At 42.0% G+C, this 23,450-nt stretch overlaps 1 protein-coding gene across 14 annotated transcripts in view; it reads right to left on the bottom strand.

The window, feature by feature from the left end:
• The window catches only part of ttn.1 (titin, tandem duplicate 1), a 155,829-nt gene that overhangs the window by 112,159 nt on the left and 20,220 nt on the right, over positions 1 to 23,450 (bottom strand). For 13 of the 14 annotated variants that reach the window (XM_028024207.1, XM_028024211.1, XM_028024213.1 and 10 more), the window contains 20 exons: positions 23,127 to 23,387; positions 22,702 to 22,962; positions 22,414 to 22,555; positions 22,150 to 22,318; positions 21,808 to 22,039; positions 21,290 to 21,574; positions 20,711 to 20,827; positions 20,391 to 20,579; positions 17,953 to 17,997; positions 13,088 to 13,366; positions 12,334 to 12,900; positions 11,851 to 12,132; positions 11,486 to 11,764; positions 11,119 to 11,400; positions 10,756 to 11,034; positions 10,380 to 10,667; positions 10,000 to 10,278; positions 9,625 to 9,906; positions 9,008 to 9,286; positions 8,507 to 8,785 (listed from right to left, as the gene is read on the bottom strand). In XM_028024207.1, coding sequence (XP_027880008.1) covers positions 8,507 to 8,785; positions 9,008 to 9,286; positions 9,625 to 9,906; positions 10,000 to 10,278; positions 10,380 to 10,667; positions 10,756 to 11,034; positions 11,119 to 11,400; positions 11,486 to 11,764; positions 11,851 to 12,132; positions 12,334 to 12,900; positions 13,088 to 13,366; positions 17,953 to 17,997; positions 20,391 to 20,579; positions 20,711 to 20,827; positions 21,290 to 21,574; positions 21,808 to 22,039; positions 22,150 to 22,318; positions 22,414 to 22,555; positions 22,702 to 22,962; positions 23,127 to 23,387 — 5,076 coding nt within the window. The remainder of the gene's footprint in view (positions 1 to 8,506; positions 8,786 to 9,007; positions 9,287 to 9,624; positions 9,907 to 9,999; positions 10,279 to 10,379; positions 10,668 to 10,755; positions 11,035 to 11,118; positions 11,401 to 11,485; positions 11,765 to 11,850; positions 12,133 to 12,333; positions 12,901 to 13,087; positions 13,367 to 17,952; positions 17,998 to 20,390; positions 20,580 to 20,710; positions 20,828 to 21,289; positions 21,575 to 21,807; positions 22,040 to 22,149; positions 22,319 to 22,413; positions 22,556 to 22,701; positions 22,963 to 23,126; positions 23,388 to 23,450) is intronic. The other variant, XM_028024221.1, reaches the window with a different exon arrangement.

Genomic DNA, 23,450 nt, shown 5'->3' with positions numbered 1-23,450 from the left:
GCCTGTGCACATCTGTGGATCTTTGGATTTGTGAAAACTGTTGACGTGTTTGAGGAAGCTTTGGCTAATGGGCTCGACGCACGGGGAGCGACAAATGAGTTTTTGGCCATTGGAGATAAACCCAACACACAGGACACAAAAGCAAAGGGATACAATAGCAACTGAACGCAATAACAACGGGACATAATAGCAATGGGACGCAATAGCAATGGCAATGACAAAAGTTGCAAAAATTTAACATTCTTCAATTTTCTTGTGTCACATTGTTTTTCCGCGTATGCACAACTATGTGTACAAACTTGGAATTTCATATGCGCAAAGTCTGCCGGTTGCTTGCCTGGCGGAGGCAAAGTTCCATAGGAAATGAATGGAGAGGGAGTGACGTCGCTCCCTGGGTGTCGAGCCCTTAAGCTTGGACTTCTCGATTTTTAGGGTAGTATTAGTGGTTAACAAGAGGAGCTATTTAGTTAATGCATAGAATAATGTGAAATGTGAGTGATGTATTGTTACCTAGTTTGACATAAGCATGGCAGATATCTGAGCCTTCACTGTTGGAAATTTCATACGTGTATCTCCCACGAGCCTCTTCTCTATCGTTGTTGAGAACTTCCAGCACACAGCTGCAGTCTGTGGTCTTGACATTGTACTGATAAGAAGCCCAGATCAGTCGCCCATCTTTCCTCCAGGTCACGCTTACCCTCGGACTACCAACAAAGGCAACTCTAAGTGCCAACGGTTGTCAAAACAATGTCCTTTTGACTGCTTTTGGGCCTGGAACAATGTCCTCTGCTGTTATAGCTAAAGATTTGATGTTGCAAAGAAGACTAGAAAACAGAAAAACTCCAAATTTTAATAAATATTTTAGCCAAATATTTAAGTGACTAGTTTTTGTGTGTCATCAAGAATGTTTTAGTTTCCCAAAACTAAAAATTGGAAGCCTTTTATTTTATTTTATGTTTTAGACAGGATCAGTACCAAATATCACTGAGCTGGTACTGCTGAGCTTCTGTTGTTTAAATTCTCAAACTAAGGTTTCTCTCTTTCTAGTTAAGATACTGAAAACGATGACCCATTCCTGCTATGCTTTGTGGTTAGTATTTTACCTAGTTTGACCTGGGCGGAGCAGATAGCACTGCTCTCAGAGTTAGAGATTTCACAAGCGTATCTTCCTGCTGCTTCTAGCCGGTCACTGTTGAGAATCGCCAAGACGGAGGAATTATCTGTAGTCTTTACGTTGTACATATAAGAAGCCCAGATGGGTCTCCCATCTTTCTTCCAGCTCACGTAGACCCTGGGGCTGCCATTGAAACCACAGTACAGCGACAGCAGCTCCCCGAGCCTGAACGTCGTGTCTTCCAGCTCCAGAATACTGTCCTTCAGCTTCCCGTCTGTCACTGTTTAGAACTTCCAGGATGCTGGAGAAGTTGGTCGTTTTAACGTTGTATTTATATGAAGCCCAGATAGGTTTGCCGTCCTTCATCCAGCTGACATAAATCCTCTGACTGCCTGTGAATGTACACTCCAGTGTCAAAGAGTGGCCAATTTTATAGAAGGTGTTTCTCAGCTTTTTCGCAAACCGAACAGGTTCTAAGAAATCAGTAAGCAATGGAAGTGTTAGATGATGACGATAATTAGTCTTTGAAGCAAGCTGGTTAGAGACAACAAAGACGATACAATTTGATTTGTTATTCCTGCAAAGAAATATGCATGTGAGTGAATTAAGAGTTTACCTAATTTCACATTAGCATGGCAGACATCGCTTCCTGCTGCATTAGAAATTTCACATGTGTATCTTCCCACAGCTTCTATTCGATCACTGTTGAGGACTTCCAAGATACATGTATCACAAGAAGTCTTGACGTTGTACTTGTATGAGGCCCAGATTAACTTGTCATCTTTTTTCCAGGTCACATGTATCCTCTGACTCCCAATGTATGTGCACTTCAGGGTCAAAGGCTCCCGGAGTCTGAAATATGTGTCTTCCAGCTTGTTCACAAAGCGAGGGGGTTCTGAGAGGGGTAATGTCTGGGTTAGTTGTGTGGAGTATGCAAGCAGACAGGTTGAAAGAAGTAGTTTGAATCAGCTATGATTATTGCATTACTCTTTGAAGAGCACAAAAAAACCCTTGAGCTACTGTAGCTGGGGGAGTTAGTTAAATTAAGTGAAACCAGAAGTGTTAACAGTTTTTGACTTTACCTAGGCTGACATGTGCATGGCAAACATCACTTCCAGCTCCATTAGAAATCTCACAAGTGTATGTTCCTGCTGCTTCAGGCCTGTCACTGTTCAGAACCTCCAGAATGCAGGTAGAGTCGGTGGTTTTAATGTTGTACTGATAAGAGGCCCAGATCAGTTTGTTGTCCTTTTTCCACGTCACATACACCCTCTGGCTCCCAGTGTATGTGCAGACTAGTTTCAGCGGCTGCCCAACCACGAAAGTTGTGTCTTCCAGCTTCTTGATAAAGCACACAGGCTCTAAGAAAGGCAATGATGATTTAAGAAATTTGTTCAAAATACCATATATTTTGTCTCTTTATCAGAGTATTTATCCCAAGAAAGGTGTTTTATCTTCAAAAGGTCACCTGTACTATGTTCACATTGAACATTAGAAAGATTTTTTTTAACGCAAAACTTTTTTAATCTGGAAAATGGAGTATAAAATGCAAGCATCACCTTTCACTGTCACTCTGCAAGTGGCAGAGGCTGAACCGACCCGGTTCTCAGCCTTGCAGGTGTATTCACCATCATCAGACTTAGTTGTCTTGACCAGATTCAAAGTGGCAATACCATTTAAGAAATCCATGGAGCAAATGGGGGATTTTCTCAGCTTTCCACCAGCCTTAAACCAAGCTACTGAGATATCAGGACTTCCTGCAATGCGATATTTCAGGGTAACTGCATCACCCATTGTTACCTCCACCGGCTCCATCCGATCGACAAAGTATGGTCGCTCTAAATGAGAGATGAGGATGATGGTTTTAGTACAAATGTTAAGGTTCAAATGAATATCTTAAAGAATGAGATAATTAGAGATGGATAGTAAATAGGTATTAGAGTGGAAGCTAAAAAACTAAACTCAACATGCATGAGTTCCTTTGTTTTTACCTAGAATTGAAATGTGTGCTTCACATTTGTCACTTCCTACTCCGTTGTCTACTTCGCAAGAGTATGTGCCAGCTGCTTCCATTCTGTCAGAGTTAAGAACCTCTAGTATGCAGGAGGTGTCTGTGGTGATCACCGTGTACTCATATGAGGCCCAGATGAGTTTCCCATCCTTCTTCCAGGTCACATTTACCCTGGGTGTTCCTGAGAAAGTGACCTCAAGCCTCAGGGGCTTACCCTTCTCGGAAGAGATATCTCTCAGCTTCTTCACAAAGTGGACTGGCACTAAGGGATGTAATTCCAATAATCAGTTACACCAAAGTCACGTTTAAATTCAGATGCTCAGAAGAGTTTCATGCTGACAAACCTTTCACAAAAAGATGGAGAGGGCAGCTTTCCTTTCCTGCGTTGTTTATGACCTGGCATGTGTATTCTCCTGCATGGGATTTATCAACTCTATGAAGCACCAAAGTGGCCACATCAGCCTTCAATGAGATCTCACAGCCTCTTCCATGTTGCATTTCTTTGGCTCCCCTGAACCACTTGACTTGCAGTGGGGCACTGCCTTTTACTTTAGCTAAGAAAGTTACACTTTTGCCAGGCAAGATTTCTTTGGGTTCAGGAGTTTCCAAAAACGAAGGAGGTTCTGGTTTAAGATAAAAAAAAGATTGGTTGTGGGATAAGTAATAGGTTTCCATAACAATCTGATTCCATTGTTAAAGACTGCAAGTCTGTACTAACCTGTCACATTAAATGAGGCACTGGTCTCACTGGCTCCTGCAGCATTCACTGCTTTGCAGGTGTATTTGCCAGAATCGGACATACTGACAGTTGAAATTTGCAGTCTGTGGTTATTATCTGTGGAGCTGATGTTACAGGAGGGACTACTCTTGATCTCCCTGCCATTATGGAACCAGGAAATTGTTAAAGGAGAAGATCCAGTAGCTTTGCACTCCATCTCACCAGGCCTTCCCACAACGAAGTGGGTATCATTAAGCTTCTTTATGAAACTTGGAGGAATCAACTTATCTGTAGTCAAAGAACATGTCATGAGCCACTTTTTTGAGCTACATGTTGGATAAATTTTCTCATAAGATAAAGAGAGCATCTGCATAAAGTTCACCAACCTGAGACTGAGAGCTTGATTTTGCAAGAAGCTGTACCAACGTGATTCGCAACCTCTAGTTTATATTCTCCAGCATCCGCTTTGTCAGCAGAACGGATCTTCAGAACAGCAATTTTCTTTGTGAAAGATGTCTGATATTTGGCACCAGAACTGAGGGCTTTGTTGTCCTTGAACCATTTTGTTTTCAGTTCTGGTGAACCAGACACTGTAACTTCAATAGAAGCATTTTCTCCTGATGTGATACTCATGGATTCTGGACTATCCACAATAGCAGCAGGTTCTAAAGTTGTGGAAAGAAAACTTTAGAGCTAATAGTATAGTAGCATTGTAGTAAACTTGTGTGTGAAGTTCTACAAACCTAAAACAGTAACTTGGGAGACTGACTCCACCAGTCCTGAGTCGTTACTCAGCTGGCAGGTGTATTTACCAGCTGTTGCTGAGTCAGCCTCTGGAACTATAAGAGTGGTTATGTTGTTCTCAAAGGTTATCTTCCTGTTATCACTGTCTCTAAGGACATGGTCCTTGTCCTGGACCCAGGACACAGTCAAAGGCTCAGAGCCTTTCACTGTGGCTGTCAGTGTCAGTTGCTGACCAATTCTTACGGACTGGTCGATGAGCTTTGTGACAAACGCTGGTCGTTCTGAATGTTTGAAGAAAGATCACAGGTGAGGAGATATGATCCTATATAAATTGAGTTTGTGAAATTGTCCACTGATTTGGTACAAACCTTTTAGTTTGATAGTAGTGCGACAAAACTCACTTCCTACATTGTTTGACACCTTGCACTCATACAGGCCAACATCATTCTGCTCAAGTTTCATGACATGAAGAGTAGCAGAGTTGCCCACACTAACAATCTTATGTTTCCAACTCTCTTTTAAGGGCCTTTTGTCTTTGTACCAGTTAACCTGGAAAGGTGGAGTGCCATACATCTCACAGTAAAGACTGGCATCTTTCCCTTGAATTCCCTCCACTGGGTTGGGAGTTTTAGTAAAGGATGGCGACTCTGGAAAATATGTTTCATACATTGAGATAATTTATCTTCATGAACAGGCAAACCATTATGACAAGCAGTTTATCCAAGCACTTGGTTCAATTTCGTGATCAGGCTTATGGCAAAGTTCAGTCCATGCTTGAGGGATCCTTCCTGGTCTTTACAAAAGCAATCCTCTATGGTAAGGCAACACTTAAATAATGTTCATGCTACTGTATGATCACACCGTAGCTTCCCCTTTAGATAAAAAGAGAATTTAATGTAATTAAAAAGGGATGTACCCAAGATCATTCCACCAAAACTGAGTGACATGAACTCCATGTTCATGTCACTGAACATGGAGACCTCTCAGACTCATGCTATATGACACACTGAAGTTTTGACGGATTCCATGCTGGCATTTTCATACGGGGTTCTAAAGACATTCGTGACACAATCAAACAAAATTTGCATCACAGGACATCCATTCCTTCTCTTTCATGCTACTGAACTTCAGAGGGGACAAATCCACAGTGTAACATATCACCAAGAAATCCGTTCGATAGCTGACCTTGAACTGTGAGAGTGGTGCTGCAGCTTGCACTGCCAGCATCATTATGAACCTCACATGTGTAGACTCCATTATCCTCGAGCATTGCAGACTGTAGCTGGAGGTATGCAGTCGAATCAACAAACATCCCTTTATAATTGCCTCCGTCGCTTATCTTTTGGTCATTTTTGTACCAGCACATTTTCAAGGAGCGTGCGCTGTTGGTCTTGCATTCTAAACGGAGTCCCTCACACTGCTTCACAAAGGTTGTGGGAGGCAGTTTCACGATAAACCGAGGAGGCTCTGTGAAGTCAAGAAAAGATTAGGTTACTTTTGCCAACATAAAGCAACACTCGAACACCTTTGGGATGGATGCAGGATGCAGGCAGGTGACTGATTGCTGCGATGGGAGGAACGCAATCTCAAAGACAACACAAATATAGCTGGGAGATGATGAATTGCTCAGAATGAAGACAGAAGAGCGGCAAAAATGATGAAAAAAGATGGGTTAAATGAAAGATGGTGCTGGACAAAAAAAGAATAGTCCAACCTTTCACCAACAATTCTGCTGCATTTGTCACTGTGCCGGCTTCATTGCTAACTTGGCAAGAATAAACTCCAGTTTGCATGGCCTCGACTGAGTTGAGCTCCAAAGAAGAAGAGTATTTCTCTAAACTGATTGTACAAGAGGATCCAGCAATGAGTTTGATGCCATCCTTAAACCATTCCACTGTAAATGGGGGAGTCCCTTCAAAGACTCCTCTGAAGGTCACCGTTGACTGTGGAATAACTGTTTGAGGCTTGATGTCCACCAGAAATCTCGGTGGCACTAAAACCCATACAGAGAAGTTATTATGACACCTATAGTGAAGACTACTTTTTAAAGAATAATATTAAATCTGAAAGCTAACCTTTAGCTGTAAGAATTCCGCTGCATACACAGCTTCCAGCTTCATTTGTGACTTTACAGGAATACTCTCCTGTGTCACGACCTTCAGTCAGTTTTAACTCCAGGGAAACAGTGCTTCCAATGTGCACAAGTTTGAACTTAGAACTCTTGGTGATCCTTTGTTTTCCTTTGTGCCATTCGACAACAAATGGAAGAGAGCCTGACAGTTTGCACTCCATTGTGACCACTGAACCCATCACTGCTTGGATGTTTGATAATCTCTTAACAAATGTGGGAGGAGTCACAGCATCTGTTTCAAACACATTGGTCTACAATTAGTTGTGTATCTATGAAGATTTATCCAAGACCATCGTCAACTTTGCAGCATTACATTAACTTAGCAGACCCGCATGGCTCTCTTCCAGCTGAAAGGACTGAATTTTACATGGACTGAGGTAGTTCTCATAGACAACCAGATGATTTCTGATTGAAGATTTCTACAATCTTTGAGCAATTTGACACTTATCTGTGAAGCTCAATCAAACTGGATGTAATATTAACCACTTAAGCTGTCTTTAGTACCTCTGCCTCTGTATGTCTTTACAGGGGATTTATAACCCAGGAGCAGTGAGATGAGTGTATGTTAAAGCTTAAGCAAAAAAAACCTTGTGCATAATTAGTGGGACAGCATTTATTCTACTTGGCCTTATTTACATAATGACATATATATCACTTCACAAGTCAAAACAGCAGCAAAATCCTTTAAGGGCTTCTTCTCTTTGACATGCTTAGTCTTGAAATTCCTTTTGCAAGCAAATGAATAGCCAATAAAAGAACTAACAGATATTCCTCCACAGAAAACCAAGATAGAAGGTTCTCCCAAAGCAGGGACCGAAAAGAGAGAGAAATTATATTTGTAATGTAAAATAACCCATGATGCAGTATTTTTACTGTCAAAAATAACCTGAACATACTTATGCTACTGAACCAAAACGGCTTCCACACACAAAAAGTAGCAATTACGTACAACACTAGCTTACAGGATTAGATCAGACCCTTCAACCGTACCTTCAGCCACTATTAGATGCAGTAACAGAGCTATTTTGTGGGATAACATACCATCAAGACAACATATTATATTTGACATGCAAAATTGAGCTTCAGCTAAAAGATAAACCATATATACTTCTGCATAACCACAAACCTTTGCGTCTATGAGTTCAACAAAAACTGAGTCTTTAGTTTAAATAAAAATCATAGGACTTGACAACAGAAAAAATAAAAGCAGAATAATCACCAGAGCATAAAGAAAAAACCCAGTGGAAAAATGTGATAATTCTGTTTTGCTCCTAAATTCAAGGTGTTGCATTTAAACAAATAACAGTCAGCATCATAGAACATGTTCAGCTGTAATCCATTGGATGATCAGTGTTGGCATGCATGAAGTCATAGCATAAAACAGCAAAGCATTGAAAATAATGTCAGTGTTGATAAATTCTGTTGTTAAAACCAAAAGTTTCAGCTTTCATATAATATACTGTAACTTCACCTAAACAAAGCGTTGCGACTGAAAACAAAATCTTAATCCGGAAGTACAGAACAAGTCCACAATTAACTGGTCTATATATGATAGATCCAAAGCAGATTGGATTTCTGAATTTCTGATCTGATATCACACTAAATAGTATTCCCAAAAAGCCTCAGAGCAGTTCATCCAAGCCTACTGGGTAACCACCATTTACACGCACAGACTTTAGCTCTGCAACATCAACACAGGACACAGCTGAACTCACTGTGTTAATGAAGCTTAAAGCTGAACATTTAAGAAAAGAGTTAAGATGAGATTTTCAAACAAATGTGACAAACCTGTCACCGTGACCATGGCGGTACATCTCTGAGTTCCAACTTTGTTCTCAGCCTCACACACATATTTCCCACTGTGGGATAACTGGGCATTTTTCAAATTCAACTCAGCACTGTTGGTTTCATAGGACATCTTAACATGCTCGTCTTCAGTGAGCTCGTGATCATCTTTGTTCCATCGGAATGTCATGGGAAGTGCTCCAGAACACATGCATTTCATAGAGATTTCAGAGTCCACCATGCAGGACATGTCCTGTGGTCTTTCGATAAATGATGGTGGTTCTAGTGAAAGAAGACCACAAGTGAAACTCAAGGATCTAGGCTGAAGCTAAACCTTATTAATTCTCTGATCTAAACAATGCAAAAAGAAAACAGTTTTCTGGAAACCTGGAAAATCAGCAAATAAATCACCTGACATTTCATCATACACAAAACTTTCCATGAAACTGAGAAGCATGCAGCAGACAACTTAGGGTAACAGCACAAGACATTCATTTGACTAACCTTTCAAAGAAACCTGGCAAGAACAAGTAGTCTCCCCAGCATCATTTGCAACCGTGCAGCGGTACGTCCCATCATCCCTGCTGTCACAGTCAGATATCTGAAGAGTGACTGTGCCTTTTTGAACATGGATCTGATGTTTTTTGTTGCTTCTGATCAGCTTATCATTAAGGAAGTAACTTATTTCAAATGGTGGGGAACCTGAAACGGTTCCTGTCAGGACAATGTCAGATCCTTTCACAAACTCAGCTGATTCAAAAGGCTTTACGAACACTGGAGGCTCTATGAGAAAGATAATAAAAGTAACATTCAACAATAATATCTGAAAGGAAAGCTTCATCTGATGAGGCAAATCTGGTCCACAAAATCCATCAAGGGACTCTTTGCTAAAAACACCTTCCAGCACTATTCAGCAAACTTACCTTCCTTTATATAATACTTTACTTTGGCTTTTAGCTTTCTATTAACTCTACAGAGCCATTTTCTGTCATGTTTTCATGTCTACACTTGTAGTTAATTCATTCATCCAACAAAAGATAACTAAGAATTGAAAGATGGAACAATGTGGACCAGACAGTAGGATCAGTTTGTAGAGGACAGCTTCTTAGGACAGCACTAACCTTTGATGGTTACTGAGCAGCTGCATTGATCTCTCCCAGCCTCACTAGAAGCCAAACACATATACTCCCCACTATCTTCTATACAGCAGTTCTCCACCTCCAGAGAGGCTACTGAGCTCTCAAAGGACATCAAGTGTCTGTGGTCAGAAATGATTTCAGAGCCATTTTTCATCCATGTGACGGAAATTACAGGAGTCCCCTGTACTTTACAGGACAGCTTCAGAGGCTGTCCAGCTTTTAGGAGCCGTGAAGGCTCAAGCTTCATTGTGAACGTGGGAGCTTCTGTAAATTACACAAGAGCAATTACAGTAAACTTTGTAAAATGGTTAGTGGTAGGAAGGAAACAAGATGGCAGATGAAAGAGGGAAGCAGAACCTTTCACGAAGAGGATGGCAGTGCAATCCACTTTCCCGGCATCATTTGACACTTGGCAGGTATATTTAGCAGAGTCACTGGGTTTTACAGAATAAAGCTCTAAAGAGCTTGAGGAGACATCCTTTTTTATGACACACTTTCCTGCAGAGAAAATCTCTTTCTCCTCTCTGAACCATTTAACCAGTAGTGGAGCAGACCCAGTGAAGGCTGCTTTTATCACAACGTTGGTTCCTGGTGGAACATCCTGCGACTCAGGTTTTACCGTGAAAGCTGGAGGTTCTGTAAAACAACATTCATGTTTTAAGCCTATCAATAACCTTTGCTCAGTTGTATCTGTTGTTAAATTCCTAGTAGACCTAAGACATTGAAACTTCTCTAACCTTTGACTGTCAGTGTTCCACTGGTCTCATTTTCTCCGGCCTTGTTTGAAGCCCGGCACGTATAAACTCCTCCATCGCTTTGATCAAGATGTGTAATTGTCAAAGAGGCTGCACTTTCACTGAAATCAAGCTTGTATTTATTATCACTGCGAATTTCTTTGTCGTCTTTGAACCAAGAAACAACCATTGGCTGCGATCCAGCAACTCTGCACTCCAAGGTAGCATTACTACCAATACTTCCATCCATCTTTTTTAGAGTTTTAGTGAAGGATGGTGGAACAGCACGATCTGTGTGGAAGTAGAAGCCAAACACGGAACTGTGACAAAAGATCTGTTTTTGAGTTGAAATAATTATGTATTTCTGACTGAAACTAACCTATTACTGTGACCGAGCATGTGCACTCGTCTTTTCCGACTTTATTGGACACCTCCATCTTGTACTCTGAAGTGTCTCCTTTATCTGCTGAAAGTATCTTCAGAACAGCAGTGTTCTCCTTCAGAGTCATCTTATATTTACGACCGCTAATCATCTCTTTGCCATCTTTGAACCATCTGACTTTGAGCTCAGGGCTTCCAGAGATGGTGCATTCAAGCATAGCCATTTCACCAACTGTAACACTGATGGACGCTGCTTTCTCTATGATCTTAGCTGGTTCTAAAACACAACACAAGCTTTAGGCTTTATAAACCAACACAGATTAACTGGGAGAATAGCTAGTAAATACAAGTGAGTTCTAACCTTGAATGGTGAGAACAGCCTCACATTTCTGCTGCCCTGCCTCATTTTCAGCAATGCAAGTATACTTGCCACCATGCTTTATCCCAACAGAGGTGAAGGAAATGCAAGGAATGTTGTTCTCAAATGTTGTTGTGACACTGGAATCATCATCTATTAGCAGCTTAGAGTCTTTCAGCCATTTTATAGAAATTGGAGCTGAGCCTTTCACTACTCCTTGTAGTTTCACTGCATTTCCCAACAACACTGTAGAACTCTCAATCCTCTTTGAGAAGATAGGTGGCTCTGAAATGGCATCAATTATAGTAAACTTTAATAGCTACTGAGGAACCTAGAGTCAAAATCATCCTGATGATTTTTTTAAACTAACCTTTCTGTTTGACCACCGAGTTAGAGGTCACTGAGCCAACCTCATTTGAAACAACACATTCATATTCACCGGCATCAGTGCTCTCAAATGTGTGGATTTCCAGAGAGGTCAGTGATCCTTGTGACACTACTCTGTACTTTTTATCTGAGGACAAGCGTTTCTTGTTCTTTTTCCAAGTTACTTCAAATGGTGCAGAACCTGCAATCTCGCAATCCAACACAGCTATTGATCCTCTCACTGCTTCTATGGAGGGTGCATCCTTAATGAACGATGGAGGTTCTAATGGGGAACGAACACCTTGGTAAAGACAAATGTATATGCCATATTGTATTTTTAAATGAAAAATCATTTCAAATGCTGCACACCTTTAACTGTCACTTTGGTGCTGCAGCTCTCACAACCTGACTCGTTCAGAACCTCACAGCTGTAGCTCCCACTGTCACTCAACATGACATTGTTTATCTCAAGAGTGGCGACACCGTCCTTAAAGCTGGCAGCGTATCTGGCACCACTGGACAGCTCACTGTTATTGAAAAACCAGGTGGTGTGAAGCTCAGGGGATCCTTTGACGGTGCACTGCAGCCGAGCTGTGCTACCTCGCTTCCAAACTGTTGTACCCTCCAGTCTCTTTACAAAGACTGGTGGCTCTGCAGGGGTATGGTTAGTAAGAACCATTACATGGAGTTGAAGATGTAATTTAAAAACAAGAAACCAGCATTGAAAACAAAGCTCATTAAGATAAGAAGAACAATCTATTTCACATGACACACCAAGAACATAAAAAACTAAGCTTTTCTTGGTTTTCTGAAGGTTTCAAGCACTAAAAAACTGGAATATAAATAACTTACCTTGTACTTTGACGGAAGTGGAGCAAGAAGCACTTCCAGCATCATTTGCCACCATACACACATAATTCCCACAATCTTTCAGTGTGGTTTTTAGTATATCAAGATTTACTGTCTTATTCTCAAAAGACAGTTTACAGTCTGGAGATTGGTGGACTTTCCTACCATCTCTGGTCCAGGTAACAGTTACTCCTGTGTCCTCATCCACCTGACATTCCAGGTGAAGAGGAGCTCCCACCACGGCAGCAACCGAACCCAGGGGCTTTACAAAGTTGGGCTTATCAACAACACGCAGCTCCATGCTGCACTCAGCCATCCCAACATTATTAGATGCCCTGCACACATACAGCCCACGGTCCGCTGCCTGAAGCGTTTTGATCTCAAGAGTGTGCTTATTCTTTTCACAAAAGGTTTGGTAGTGTTCTGACATAGAGGGCACAAGCTGGTGGTCTTTTAGCCACACAACATTTAGAGGAGCAGATCCTGCTATTACACACTGTATGAGTGCCCTCTTTCCAACATACACAGTCTGGTTGTCAGGTTTAGTTTGAAAAACTGGAGGAAGTTTCTCTACAAAGATTAAGAATGAAAAGATGTTAGTGGTAAAATGTCATACTGTGTAGTAGAACCACGAAAACCAAGAGGGAGAAAAAGTATAAAAGTACAAAAACAACTATGTTTAGCTCAAAATATGGATAAACTCCTCGAAAGGCCAGAGTCAACCATCGAAAAAGGAGGAAACATGCATTGTTCTTACCTGTCACACTGAGAGAAGCAGAGCATTCATCACTGCCATGTTGATTGGATGCCTTACAGGTGTACTCTCCACTGTCATCCTTTGATGGGCTCAGAATTTCCAGAGAGGAAGCAGTGAAGCGACTGATAATCCTGTACTTATCACCCTCTTTGATGAGGTGACCATCTTTGAACCACTTGAAGGTCACATTTGGAGCATCCTCTGTACCACATTCAAATCTGGCAGAAATGCCGACGTTGATCTCCAGAGGAACAATTCTGTGTTTGAACACAGGTTTCACTGTGTTTTGAGGAGAGAAATGAAAAAGAAATGACAAAGTGAGTAAAGCAGTCTGAATGGAAACAAAGCTGACTATTTTTCTGAAGACTGAAGTAGCCCTGGAATGAAGAGTGACTCAAAGAAATGAATCCAGTGATGACTGTGGAGGAGGAAAGTTGTCTCAGGGTTAGGTTGAGAAAAAAAGGTATGCATGCAAGGAATGGATCAAGGATGGGGAATGGCAGGTGCTGAACAACATGGAAGGTAATTCCTAGAAGGAAAGAGGGATGGATGTGAGGATGGCATGTTTATGGAGAAGTGCAGATGGGAGAGAGGAAATGTGAGGATGGTTCTGGTCTCTGATTAAAACCTCAAACTTCCAAATTTAAATGTAATTTTTATTTTTTTGGAGGTCTAGAGACAGCAGAACATGATATAAGCTAATGTGTGAAGTTAGTTGATGATGATATCAAAGAACTGTCCATCATCAAACCTTTTGAGACCACAGTGAGCCTTGAAGATGTTGTAGTTCTGCCGACTTCATTTTCAGCCTCACAGACATATTCTCCTTGATGCCTCTCCTTGACAACTTTGTTGACAATTAGTGTGTATGTGTCACAGTCTTCAGAACACTTGAACTCTTTACCAGATTTTACTAGCTGGCCATTGAAAAACCAGTTAACCTTGGTGGCATACTTGATAGTAGTGGTAAAAACAACTTTATCACTTATTTCAGCACAAACATCCTCCAGAGACTCAATAATAACTGGATAATCAATAAGGCTGCCAGAGGACTCGCTGATTGGGATGGCCTCTGAAAGATACTCCTCTCTGGTTTCTCTGTGAACAAAAGTGTCCACCTGTACCACAGGAACCTGCTCTACAGCTGACAAGGTGGTTACTTCAGTAATGTCCCTCTCTGATGTAAATTCTGTCCGACTCACTTTCCTGGATTCCTCAGCGTGGCTTTGGATTGTTGCACTTTGGAAAGAACCCATCAATTCAGTTCTGACTTCTGCAGAATGAGATGCATCTGGAGGAAACCCAACAACACTCTCTGCCACTACCACTGAGTCCATCATGGTTGACAACATCTCTTTAGAGGGTATTGAGCTGATCTGAGCCTTCTGAGGTATGTCAATTGGCAATATGCCTTGCTGTTCTGACAAAAGACTTTGCTGCTCCTGGAAAACCATAGCCCGTAGAGCTACATGCAGCTCAGACTTAAGATCAGCTTTCTGAGGATATTCTCCTTGGAAGGACAGTGTGATCTCCAGTGGGACACCAGGCGATGTGATCAGATATGTGAATGTGGTCCGTTTGGGCTCTCGTTGAACTTTGACCTCCTGTATCTCCACTGTTTCTAACTTTCCCACCACTTCTGCTAGTAAGACTGGTTGATCACTGGCCACAGCAGACTGAAGAGCTTCTCTAAGCTGACGCCGAATAGTCATACTTGATGGTTTTGGGATATTAAGAACAAAGTTGAGTTCTTTAGGTAGAGCATGAGCACCCTGAGACTCATGAATAAAAACAACACCTTTAGGTTGTGTCTTAACACTGACAGTGGAAGCTTCTGGTTTATGTATCCCGCTTGATTGTTCGACCAGGAGGACCCGCTTTTCTTCTAGCATCACTGACTGCCGGACTGATTGTCCCTCCTGGATCTGTACCGCAAAATCCTGCTCAGCAGCCTCTAAGATGGTGCATCTTTCAGTTGCAACTGCCTTTTCTTCTATGAATACAGGTCTCTTTGGGATCTTGGGTTCAACTTTTGATTCAGGCTTGAATTTCTCATCAGCGTGAAGACTGGCAGTGTGACCCTCCTCTAAAACCTGAGTGTCTGCGACATTCAAGGATTGCATAATATTCCACTGATCCTCTCTCTGAACTAATGCTCGCTGCTCTCTGAAGCTTTCAGTGAAAGGGGTCTCCTTTGGAAGGTGCAGGGGCTGGGAGGACACACCAAGAATGTTTGGAGGTCTAGATTCAGTCTGATATTGTGCCTTAATCCCATCCACAGATACACTGAGGTCTTTATGATACTCTGCTATGATCTCTCTTTGTGTCTCCGAGGATGCAGCATGGCTTTGAGCCCGCTCCTGTTTTGGTAATGCCACCTGCTGATCAGGTTTAGTAAAGGCAATGATGCCTTCCTTTGGTAAAACTGATACAGAATGGCTTGACTGAAGGTATCTTGGCTGTGATTGCTCTTTCTTTGGCTGAACAGATGCATAGTCGGGTTCTGCTATGAACTCTGAAGTTGCCTCACATACCACAGTCCTCTGTTCTTCTTGAGTCACTGAGTACAGCAAAGTTGGGTTCTTAGCCATGTCTGCCAGCTCCATTGGGGGCTTTTCACTGCTGAGTCTTCCCTCAGACTCTAAAACACCCTGATCAGTGATAACTTGCAAATTCAAAACTCGTTTATCCTCGCAACTAGTCTGCAGACATATAGGAGTCTCTAGAGGTGCCACTTGTACTGTCTGTTCACCCTGAACCTGATATTTCTCCTCAGTTACTATGGAAGATTTACATATCTTATCTTTACTTGGCTGGATGCTTTCTTGCTCCGGTATCTGTGTTTCATATTTCTGCTCTTTAGATAGAGCCACCCTAGTTTCACTCACTGGTGCTAGCACTGGTTTAGATTGTTCCTTTTCAAGTTGTGGTTTAACGGCAGGGTCTAAAGCTAGCAGAGCCTCAGAGTGTGTTTCTGTAAGCAACAACTGCTCAGCAGATTGAGCAGAGTATAAAATCTTAACCCCCTCTTGAACTCTAAAACCTCTCTCCTCCTCTGGTCTTTCTACAGCATCTGACACATCAGCAAGAATGGGTAAAGCAGATTCCACTTGGTAGCTGCTGACAAGCTGCTTGGGCTCAGTAGTGGTTTGCATGTGCTCTGGAGTCCGGTCCGTCAAATGCTCAGCTCTCACAGTGTTCAGGGAAAGGACCTCCTCAGATGTAGCTGACATGATTTTAGATTGTTGTTCTTTTGAGAACTCCAGTTCAACAACCTCAGGACTCAGAATTCTCTCTGAGTGCTGCTCTGTTATCTTTTGTCTCTCCTGGACTGAAGATAAGAAAGAGGCCTTGGGAAGTTGCTTTGTTGGAACAGCCAAGACCTCCGGGGGATGGGCTGGGGTCAAGGAAACACTCTCATGAATTTCATGAGACTGCAGAAGGGCAGCTTGGTGGGTCAGTTGCTCTTTTTGAAGAGTAGCAGCAGAGATATTCAGCTCTTGGAGGGTTTCCACCTCCTCACTAGGAATAATCTGCCGGTCTTCAGTACTAATGGTATAAATCATCTGATCAGACCGGCTTCTTTCATGGTACACCCGAGACTCTGTGCTTTGCTCGGTTAGTGATATCTTCAAGCCTTTAGTTTTTTGAATGAACTTGTGCTCTTCTTGAGATTTTCCATTGAATACCAATAGCTCAGCACTACAAGAGTCTTCCCCATATGGGTTGAAAGCCATACATGTGTAGATACCACTATGTTCTTGTTTAACACTCATAATACTGAAAAAGCCTGATCCATCTGGGTTGTTCACCATCATGTTAAAGCCAGCAGGCTCAATCTGGATGCTTCCTTTTAACCACTGAACATCAGGGAGTGGTTCTCCAGTCAGCATATACCTGAAAAAACACTGCCCACCCTCTGATAACTGAACTGACTCTATAGCTTTCATGAACTTTGGAGGTTGACCAGTTGCTGCAGGTGCTTTGTCATCAACCTTTTTCTCTCGCTCTGGCTCCTTTAGCTGAACATGAAGATAAGAAGAACAAGTTGACTGGCCAAACCTGTTGCTGACTGTACAGGAGTACTCTCCCTCAAATTCCCTTTGAACTTTGTTAATAACTAAACTGTACTCATCTTGTTCATGAATAAATGTATAAACTGATGAACTGGTTATTATCTGCCCATTGTGGAACCATTGAACAGAGGGCTTTGGGAATCCAGACACTTTGACAGTAAAGGCAAAAGTTTCTCCAACAACTGCGGCTGCTGAAGAAAGTTTGCTAAGGAAAACAGGTTTTTCTTTTTTCCTCTCCAAAGAGCTGGAGAAACGCTTAGTTTCTGGTTTGAGTTCAAGTGTTCTGGTTTTGTCGGGTAATTTTAAGCCAGTGTAGTATGACTCCTGGGTTTCCTCTTCCACTGTGATCGTTGAGCTAGAAAAGGCTGAGTGGAGTAATGACAGTTGAAAGTAAATCACACATCCCAGCATCAATCAGCTCAAGTGAAATCACAGTGTTTTTTTTTCCATTTACAGACAAGTTGTATTTGACTGCAGGATGAGATGCTGATGTACTGAAAATGTAACATTTAAACAAGCTAACACTAAACACTATTTTTGTTCAAAAATGCTTTCTGGTAAAATCATTGTGTGTTCTGTCAAAAATATCACAAGATTTTAAAAATACATTCACATTGGTGGAAACAATTTGCATTAAATTTAAATTAAAATAGAACAAAACTACCATATCAAAACAGACTAATTTCTAGCATAGACAGCACATAGTGAAATACATAATAGTTAAGATATAATAAAGATAATTCAACACTACTATATACAAACATATAGTACTGTTGAAGATGTATTTACCTTTAACGTCCTCCTTTACCACTGGTTCCTTCTCCACTTCGGTTACTGTAAAGACACAGATTATTTACAGTTAAAAACATTTTTATAGCTGAATTCATAGTGCAAGGCGGTTAGAATCTGTGAAGAGTCGTGCAGCCATATGATCCATTTGGGTTGTTTCTTTGATCTGTTCTTCTTTCATGCCTCCATTTGTTCTTTTTAGTGCGTGGCACATCTGTCTTCTTGGTAAAGTTTTGTGATTGTCCCTCTTCATATCTCTACTAAGGTTTTAGTCAAAATGCAAGACACAGAGTCAGAGACCTTGCCTAAACATTGTTAAAGACGTAGAAGAAGAATTGCCCTGTGAAGAAGTGTGTTCATGATGGCTGTGCAGGTGAAAAACAATGTGCATGGGTGCAGGCCACAGAAAGTCAGACTGAGCAGAAGGACCAAAAGCATGCAAATGCCAACCTTTCATCACTGTGCTGCACTCAGCATCCCCAGCTGAGGTTAGATTTTTGAAATAGTGAGAGCCCCCTGGTCTGGCTCCCACATTATTAGCATTTACACAGCAAAAAGAGCTGTCTTGTTTCAGAGAGTACCAAACAGAATCCTTGACATTCAGACGGTTGTAAAGCCAAATGACAAGTGAAGTGGGAAGGCCTTTCATAATGCAGTACAGGGAGTTACTGTCTTTGTTTTGGATCAGCAACTCAGGGGGGAGTTTGATCAGAAACTCTGGGCTGTTGGAGAGGCGTTGACTCCACTCATCTTGAGGCATGACATCTGGGAAATACAACTGGCTGATGAGGTGGTACGGTCTCTGGGAGGATTTAGGCAAAGACTGGAGCTTCGTCTTGGACTCCTGCTTCTCTTGCTCAGAAAGATCTCTAGAGCTTTCCCTTTCTGGTTGAGACACTTTACGAACAGAATCGGTGGGGATGGGGGTGTCTGCTTTGAGGTTTGCTTCTTTAGCTGAGTGAGAATAAAGTTAGGGAGAGTAATTAGGGGTCAGAGAGTAAACGGCTATGGCTATAATCAATAAAAGGTTAGTAGGATGGAGAATGAGATTAGTGAGGTGAAGGCGATATGGTGGGAGGGAGCAAAACTACACTACAGAGGTTGTTATTACATTATTCTAACAGATTATAAACTAGGAGGCAATATTACGTTATGAAAAGGGGGTCCAAAGCAGGGAGAGCAGATGGAGAAGTGAAATGGACCAGTTGGAAATCACAATAAAGAAAGATTAACCACCTTCAACTGTGAGTCTGGCAGAAGTACTGTTTTGACCGTGTTGGTTGGTAGCTGTGCAGCAGTATATTCCCTGATCGGCCATGTCGACACTGTGGATGACCAGAGACAACAGGTCCCCACTCTGAGAGCTCCTTACCCGGTCCGTGTCCACCAAGTTCTGACCGTTATGATCCCATACCACTCCAGTGAAGGGCTGCCCATCGAACGAGCAGCTGAACTCAGCCATCTCACCACTTTTCACTCTGATGTCGCTCATTTCCATCAGCAGCTGGGGGCTGGCTGAGAGTTTCAAATCAAAGAGGCTTCGAGAGCTCATCTCCACTGAGGTTACACTCTCCATCTGAATCTCGAACGTCCTCAAAGACATGGAGGAAGCTTCAGAGACAACCTCGGAAAACTCAAAACTGTGGGTTGTTTGACCCATCGACAGAGAGCTGAAACCCTCTGTCTGAGCCTCCAGTGTCTGAGTTATTTTAGTCTCAGAACTCGACACGCTATCTAAGGCTTTTTCATCTGGGCAGTAAGAAAGAATAGAAGAATTAAGTCAACACAGCACAATTCCGGTGATTTTTCCTGGTTATTTGTTTTCCAAAGTGCAGTTGGGTTGGAGTGTTGAGGATCAGTCAGGCTCAGTGAAGACTGGACAGTGGCTGTTTTCCACAGTCAATCATGCAAACTTGACAGGAGCCAAAATGTATGAAACAGATGTGGATTATGTCCGTGAGTGTAAGGAATCCGAAAAGCTGAACTTCCACAGTCCAGCTGTTTCAACCATGCTGATTTACTCTGAAACAAAGATTTGTGTCTCAAAAAACACTGTTAGGAGCTGCAGAAGTAGGAAGAGATGATATCATGCAGCACAGCAGAAAATCCTGTAGGATAAGGCTTACAGCAAGAAATAGGTCAAACTAAAGCTACTGAGTTCTCTACATGCACAGAGAATAAGGCACTTCCTCCCTAATGTCATCAAGATACCACTACAATTATGTCTAAATACAGGTTCTGGTAGCACAAATATCCAAGAAGATGATCATTTTATTTGCTATTGAAGCTAAAAATCAGAGCAGCTCTGTGAGGACCTGGCAGGTAGATATCATGCTTTCTGAGATTAGCGTCTGAAGACCATGCAGTAAGTGGTGGCCTCACTCACGCCGTTTTATTTTAAAAGCACTGCATGCCAGTTGATATTATTTCAAACTCACCATCAAGGTTCAAAGTGGCAGAACATGTGACCATTCCTGCTATGTTTGTGGCAATGCACGAATACTCTCCCTCATGTGAAGGGAGGACTTTGGAAATCTCCAGCAGGCAGGTTTCATCCAAATGAGACATCCTGAAGATGTCAGACTGCCGGATCTCTTTGTCATTACAGAACCAAGAAATCTGCAGATCTGGGGACACAGCGTTCAAGAAAGTCAGCATCACATGACGTGTTTAGAAACGGCCCTGATAATCACAGAGGTTAGCAGATCCAAAACTCATTTGATTTATCAACCAGAGGGAATTGATGAGAGGTGTATACCTTCCCCAGAGACAAGGCACTTCAGCTGGGCAGGATGTCCTTCTGAGACCAGAATGTCCCTCATAGGAGTGATCAGAACCGGAGGAGAAATCCGAACGGTTTCAATCACCTCAGGAACTGAAAGATAACGTGTTCAGTTTACTGACATGGTAATGATTACTTCTTTCTGCTCATCCACAGTGATTATATAAATTTTTTCTATGAACTTAATAATTCTATTTTTTTCCCTTAACATGACTTGGGGGAAAAAAATCTCTCAACACAACATTTGATGGTGTAATATCCTAGCAAATAAACTTAATTGTACTAATTATAAAACATTTAAAACAAAGTCATAAAATGAACCTAACTTTATTTAACCTGATGCTTTCTTCTACTTAAAAATTTAATGTTGATATTTTTATTTAGTTACATAAATGTTCAGTTATTAAATCCCTCAATTAATTAAAATAATTGCTTCAAATAATAAGAGAATTATTCTAAGCACTTATTTTGCCCAGAATATTTTTCTTCTTCTTTTTGAATTAGAAAAATATAAAACTAAAAGCTTTGATGCTTCAAAAATAAACTACGTCTGACCTTCCACAGTGAGAGGGGCGGAGCTTGTTGCCTCTCCGTAGTCGTTCTTGGCCTCACAGCTGTAGACGGCGGCGTCCTCGGGGAAGACCTCCAGCAGAAGTAGTGTGTGCTCATCTCCGTCGTGGAGGAACTTGCATTTGTAGCTTGTGGACAGAAGCTGGGAGTCTTTGTACCAGGTCACCTGAGGCTGAGGAAGGCCACTCACCTGCGCCGAGAAGCGCACAGACCGACCCGATACCACCGTCTGGGCCTGCATGTGGCGTACGATCTGAGGCGGCTCTGGCACTGAACATAGAAAACCAAACATTCAGGTAAAAAGCAGAGCAGAATTTGTGAAAATACCTTTTACGTTCAACAAAATAACATTTTTCCTTTGAACATCACTCAGCAAAAAACTACTGATGAGGAACATTCTCTCTAGCACAGATGTAAAATACTTCTTAAATGTTTTTGCAGTAAATAAGGAATATATTTGTTCCGGAAAAATGTGTCAAACTGCTGACTGAAGGACCTCTTACATCTCACGTGAAGGTTCATGGTGGTGTGGTTTTTGCCGGCGATGAAGGTGTACTCTCCAGCATCACTCCTGAATGTCTCAGAGATAGTGAGGCGATGCAGTTTCCTGATGATGGCGTAGTTGAACCTCTCTTCCTCTGCAAAGTGAATCTCTGCTCCATTCCTCAGCCAGTGACCCTCCACTTCATCCTCGTTTACCTCAAACTCAAAGGTTGCTCTTTGTTTCTCCACCACCTGGACAAAAAGATGATCATCTCAGCTTCATACATGAAATTAAGAAACTATTCAAGGAGCAGAATCAAAACTCAGATTGGGTTGAAGCTCCACATAACAGGTAAACTCACTGTAATGTCTCTGCTTTCAGGTTCAGAGATTTTAACATCTCGTCCCTCGACTCCCAGGTGTCCAACCGACATGCTCGCCCCGGCTACGGCTGTGTACTCGCCAGCATCAGACATACGGACAGACGGCAGAACCAGACGATGCACAAACTTGTCTGAGGTCATTTTGTACCTGCAGGAAAATAAATTTTAAAAAGCCAGACGTTGTTGATAATGTTGGAAAAATGTCTAAAAAGTTCCTTCACTTGAATGAGAACTTCTTTTTACCTGTCAGACATCTCCAGCTCCTGGCCGTCTTTCATCCACATCACCTGGACGTTCGGCTCAGAAACTTCACACTCAAAGGTTGCCCTTTTCTTCTCTGTGATCTTCAGGTCCTTCAGGTGTTTAGTGAATTCAATCACACGAGCTGCAGGATATAAATATTACATTTTAAGCAAAAGTAACAATTGTTACCAAGTTATTAGGGTCTTTATGTTATTTTTTGGTATTTCTGAGAGTTGGACAGTTAAAAAGTATTTAATAACCACAATTGTAGACATTTCCACATCTTACCCTCCACATAGAGTTTAGCTTTAGTAGCTGCGGACCCGGCTGTGAAGGTGTACTCAGCGCTGTCTCCAAAGTGGACGTTCCTGAGGCTCAGAGTGTGATTGAATTGTTTGCAGCGAGCCTGGCATCTGTCTGTGGATTTGATCTCCACACCGTTCTTGAGCCATTTGTAAGTGATTCCCTCGTAGTTGACGTTCACCTCAAACGTGACGGTGTCTTTCTCCTGAGCATTCAGGTCCTCCAGCATTGTTGTGATCAGAATAGCTGAAAAGAAAGAGTCCTGAGGTTAAGTTCAGGAATTCCTTCACCTTAGAGAAAAGTGAAGAAAAGATTTTACACTCCAATCACTTAGATGAGGATTTTTATAGGGAAAGAGGCAGCAGTTTTTAAGAAGAACTCTTTTACAAAATTGTTTCTCTGGATCTTACGGTTGACAGTGAGCGTTGCTGACACTCGGTCATTCCCACAGACGAAGGTGTACTCTGCAGAGTCATCCCTGCTGGTGTTCATGATCTTCAGCTGGTGAAGTTTCCCCTGAACCACAATCCTGAACTTCTCACTCATCTCAATCTCGACACCGTTCTTTAGCCAGGTGGATGGCACGTTGAAGTGAGAAACTTCGCACTCGAAGGTGGCCACCTGGGTTTCAGGGACCTCTACGTTCTTAAGGGGTTTGGTTACCCGCAGAGCTGCAGAAACAACACAGGCTCAAATGGTTTGCTTCCTGTAATCCATTAATACTAGAAAATAAT

This window comes from Xiphophorus couchianus, chromosome 7 (genome assembly GCF_001444195.1).
Source record: "Xiphophorus couchianus chromosome 7, X_couchianus-1.0, whole genome shotgun sequence".
In the NCBI taxonomy this organism is placed as follows: Eukaryota; Metazoa; Chordata; class Actinopteri; order Cyprinodontiformes; family Poeciliidae; genus Xiphophorus; species Xiphophorus couchianus.
This window is presented reverse-complemented; position numbering and strand designations above follow the sequence as displayed.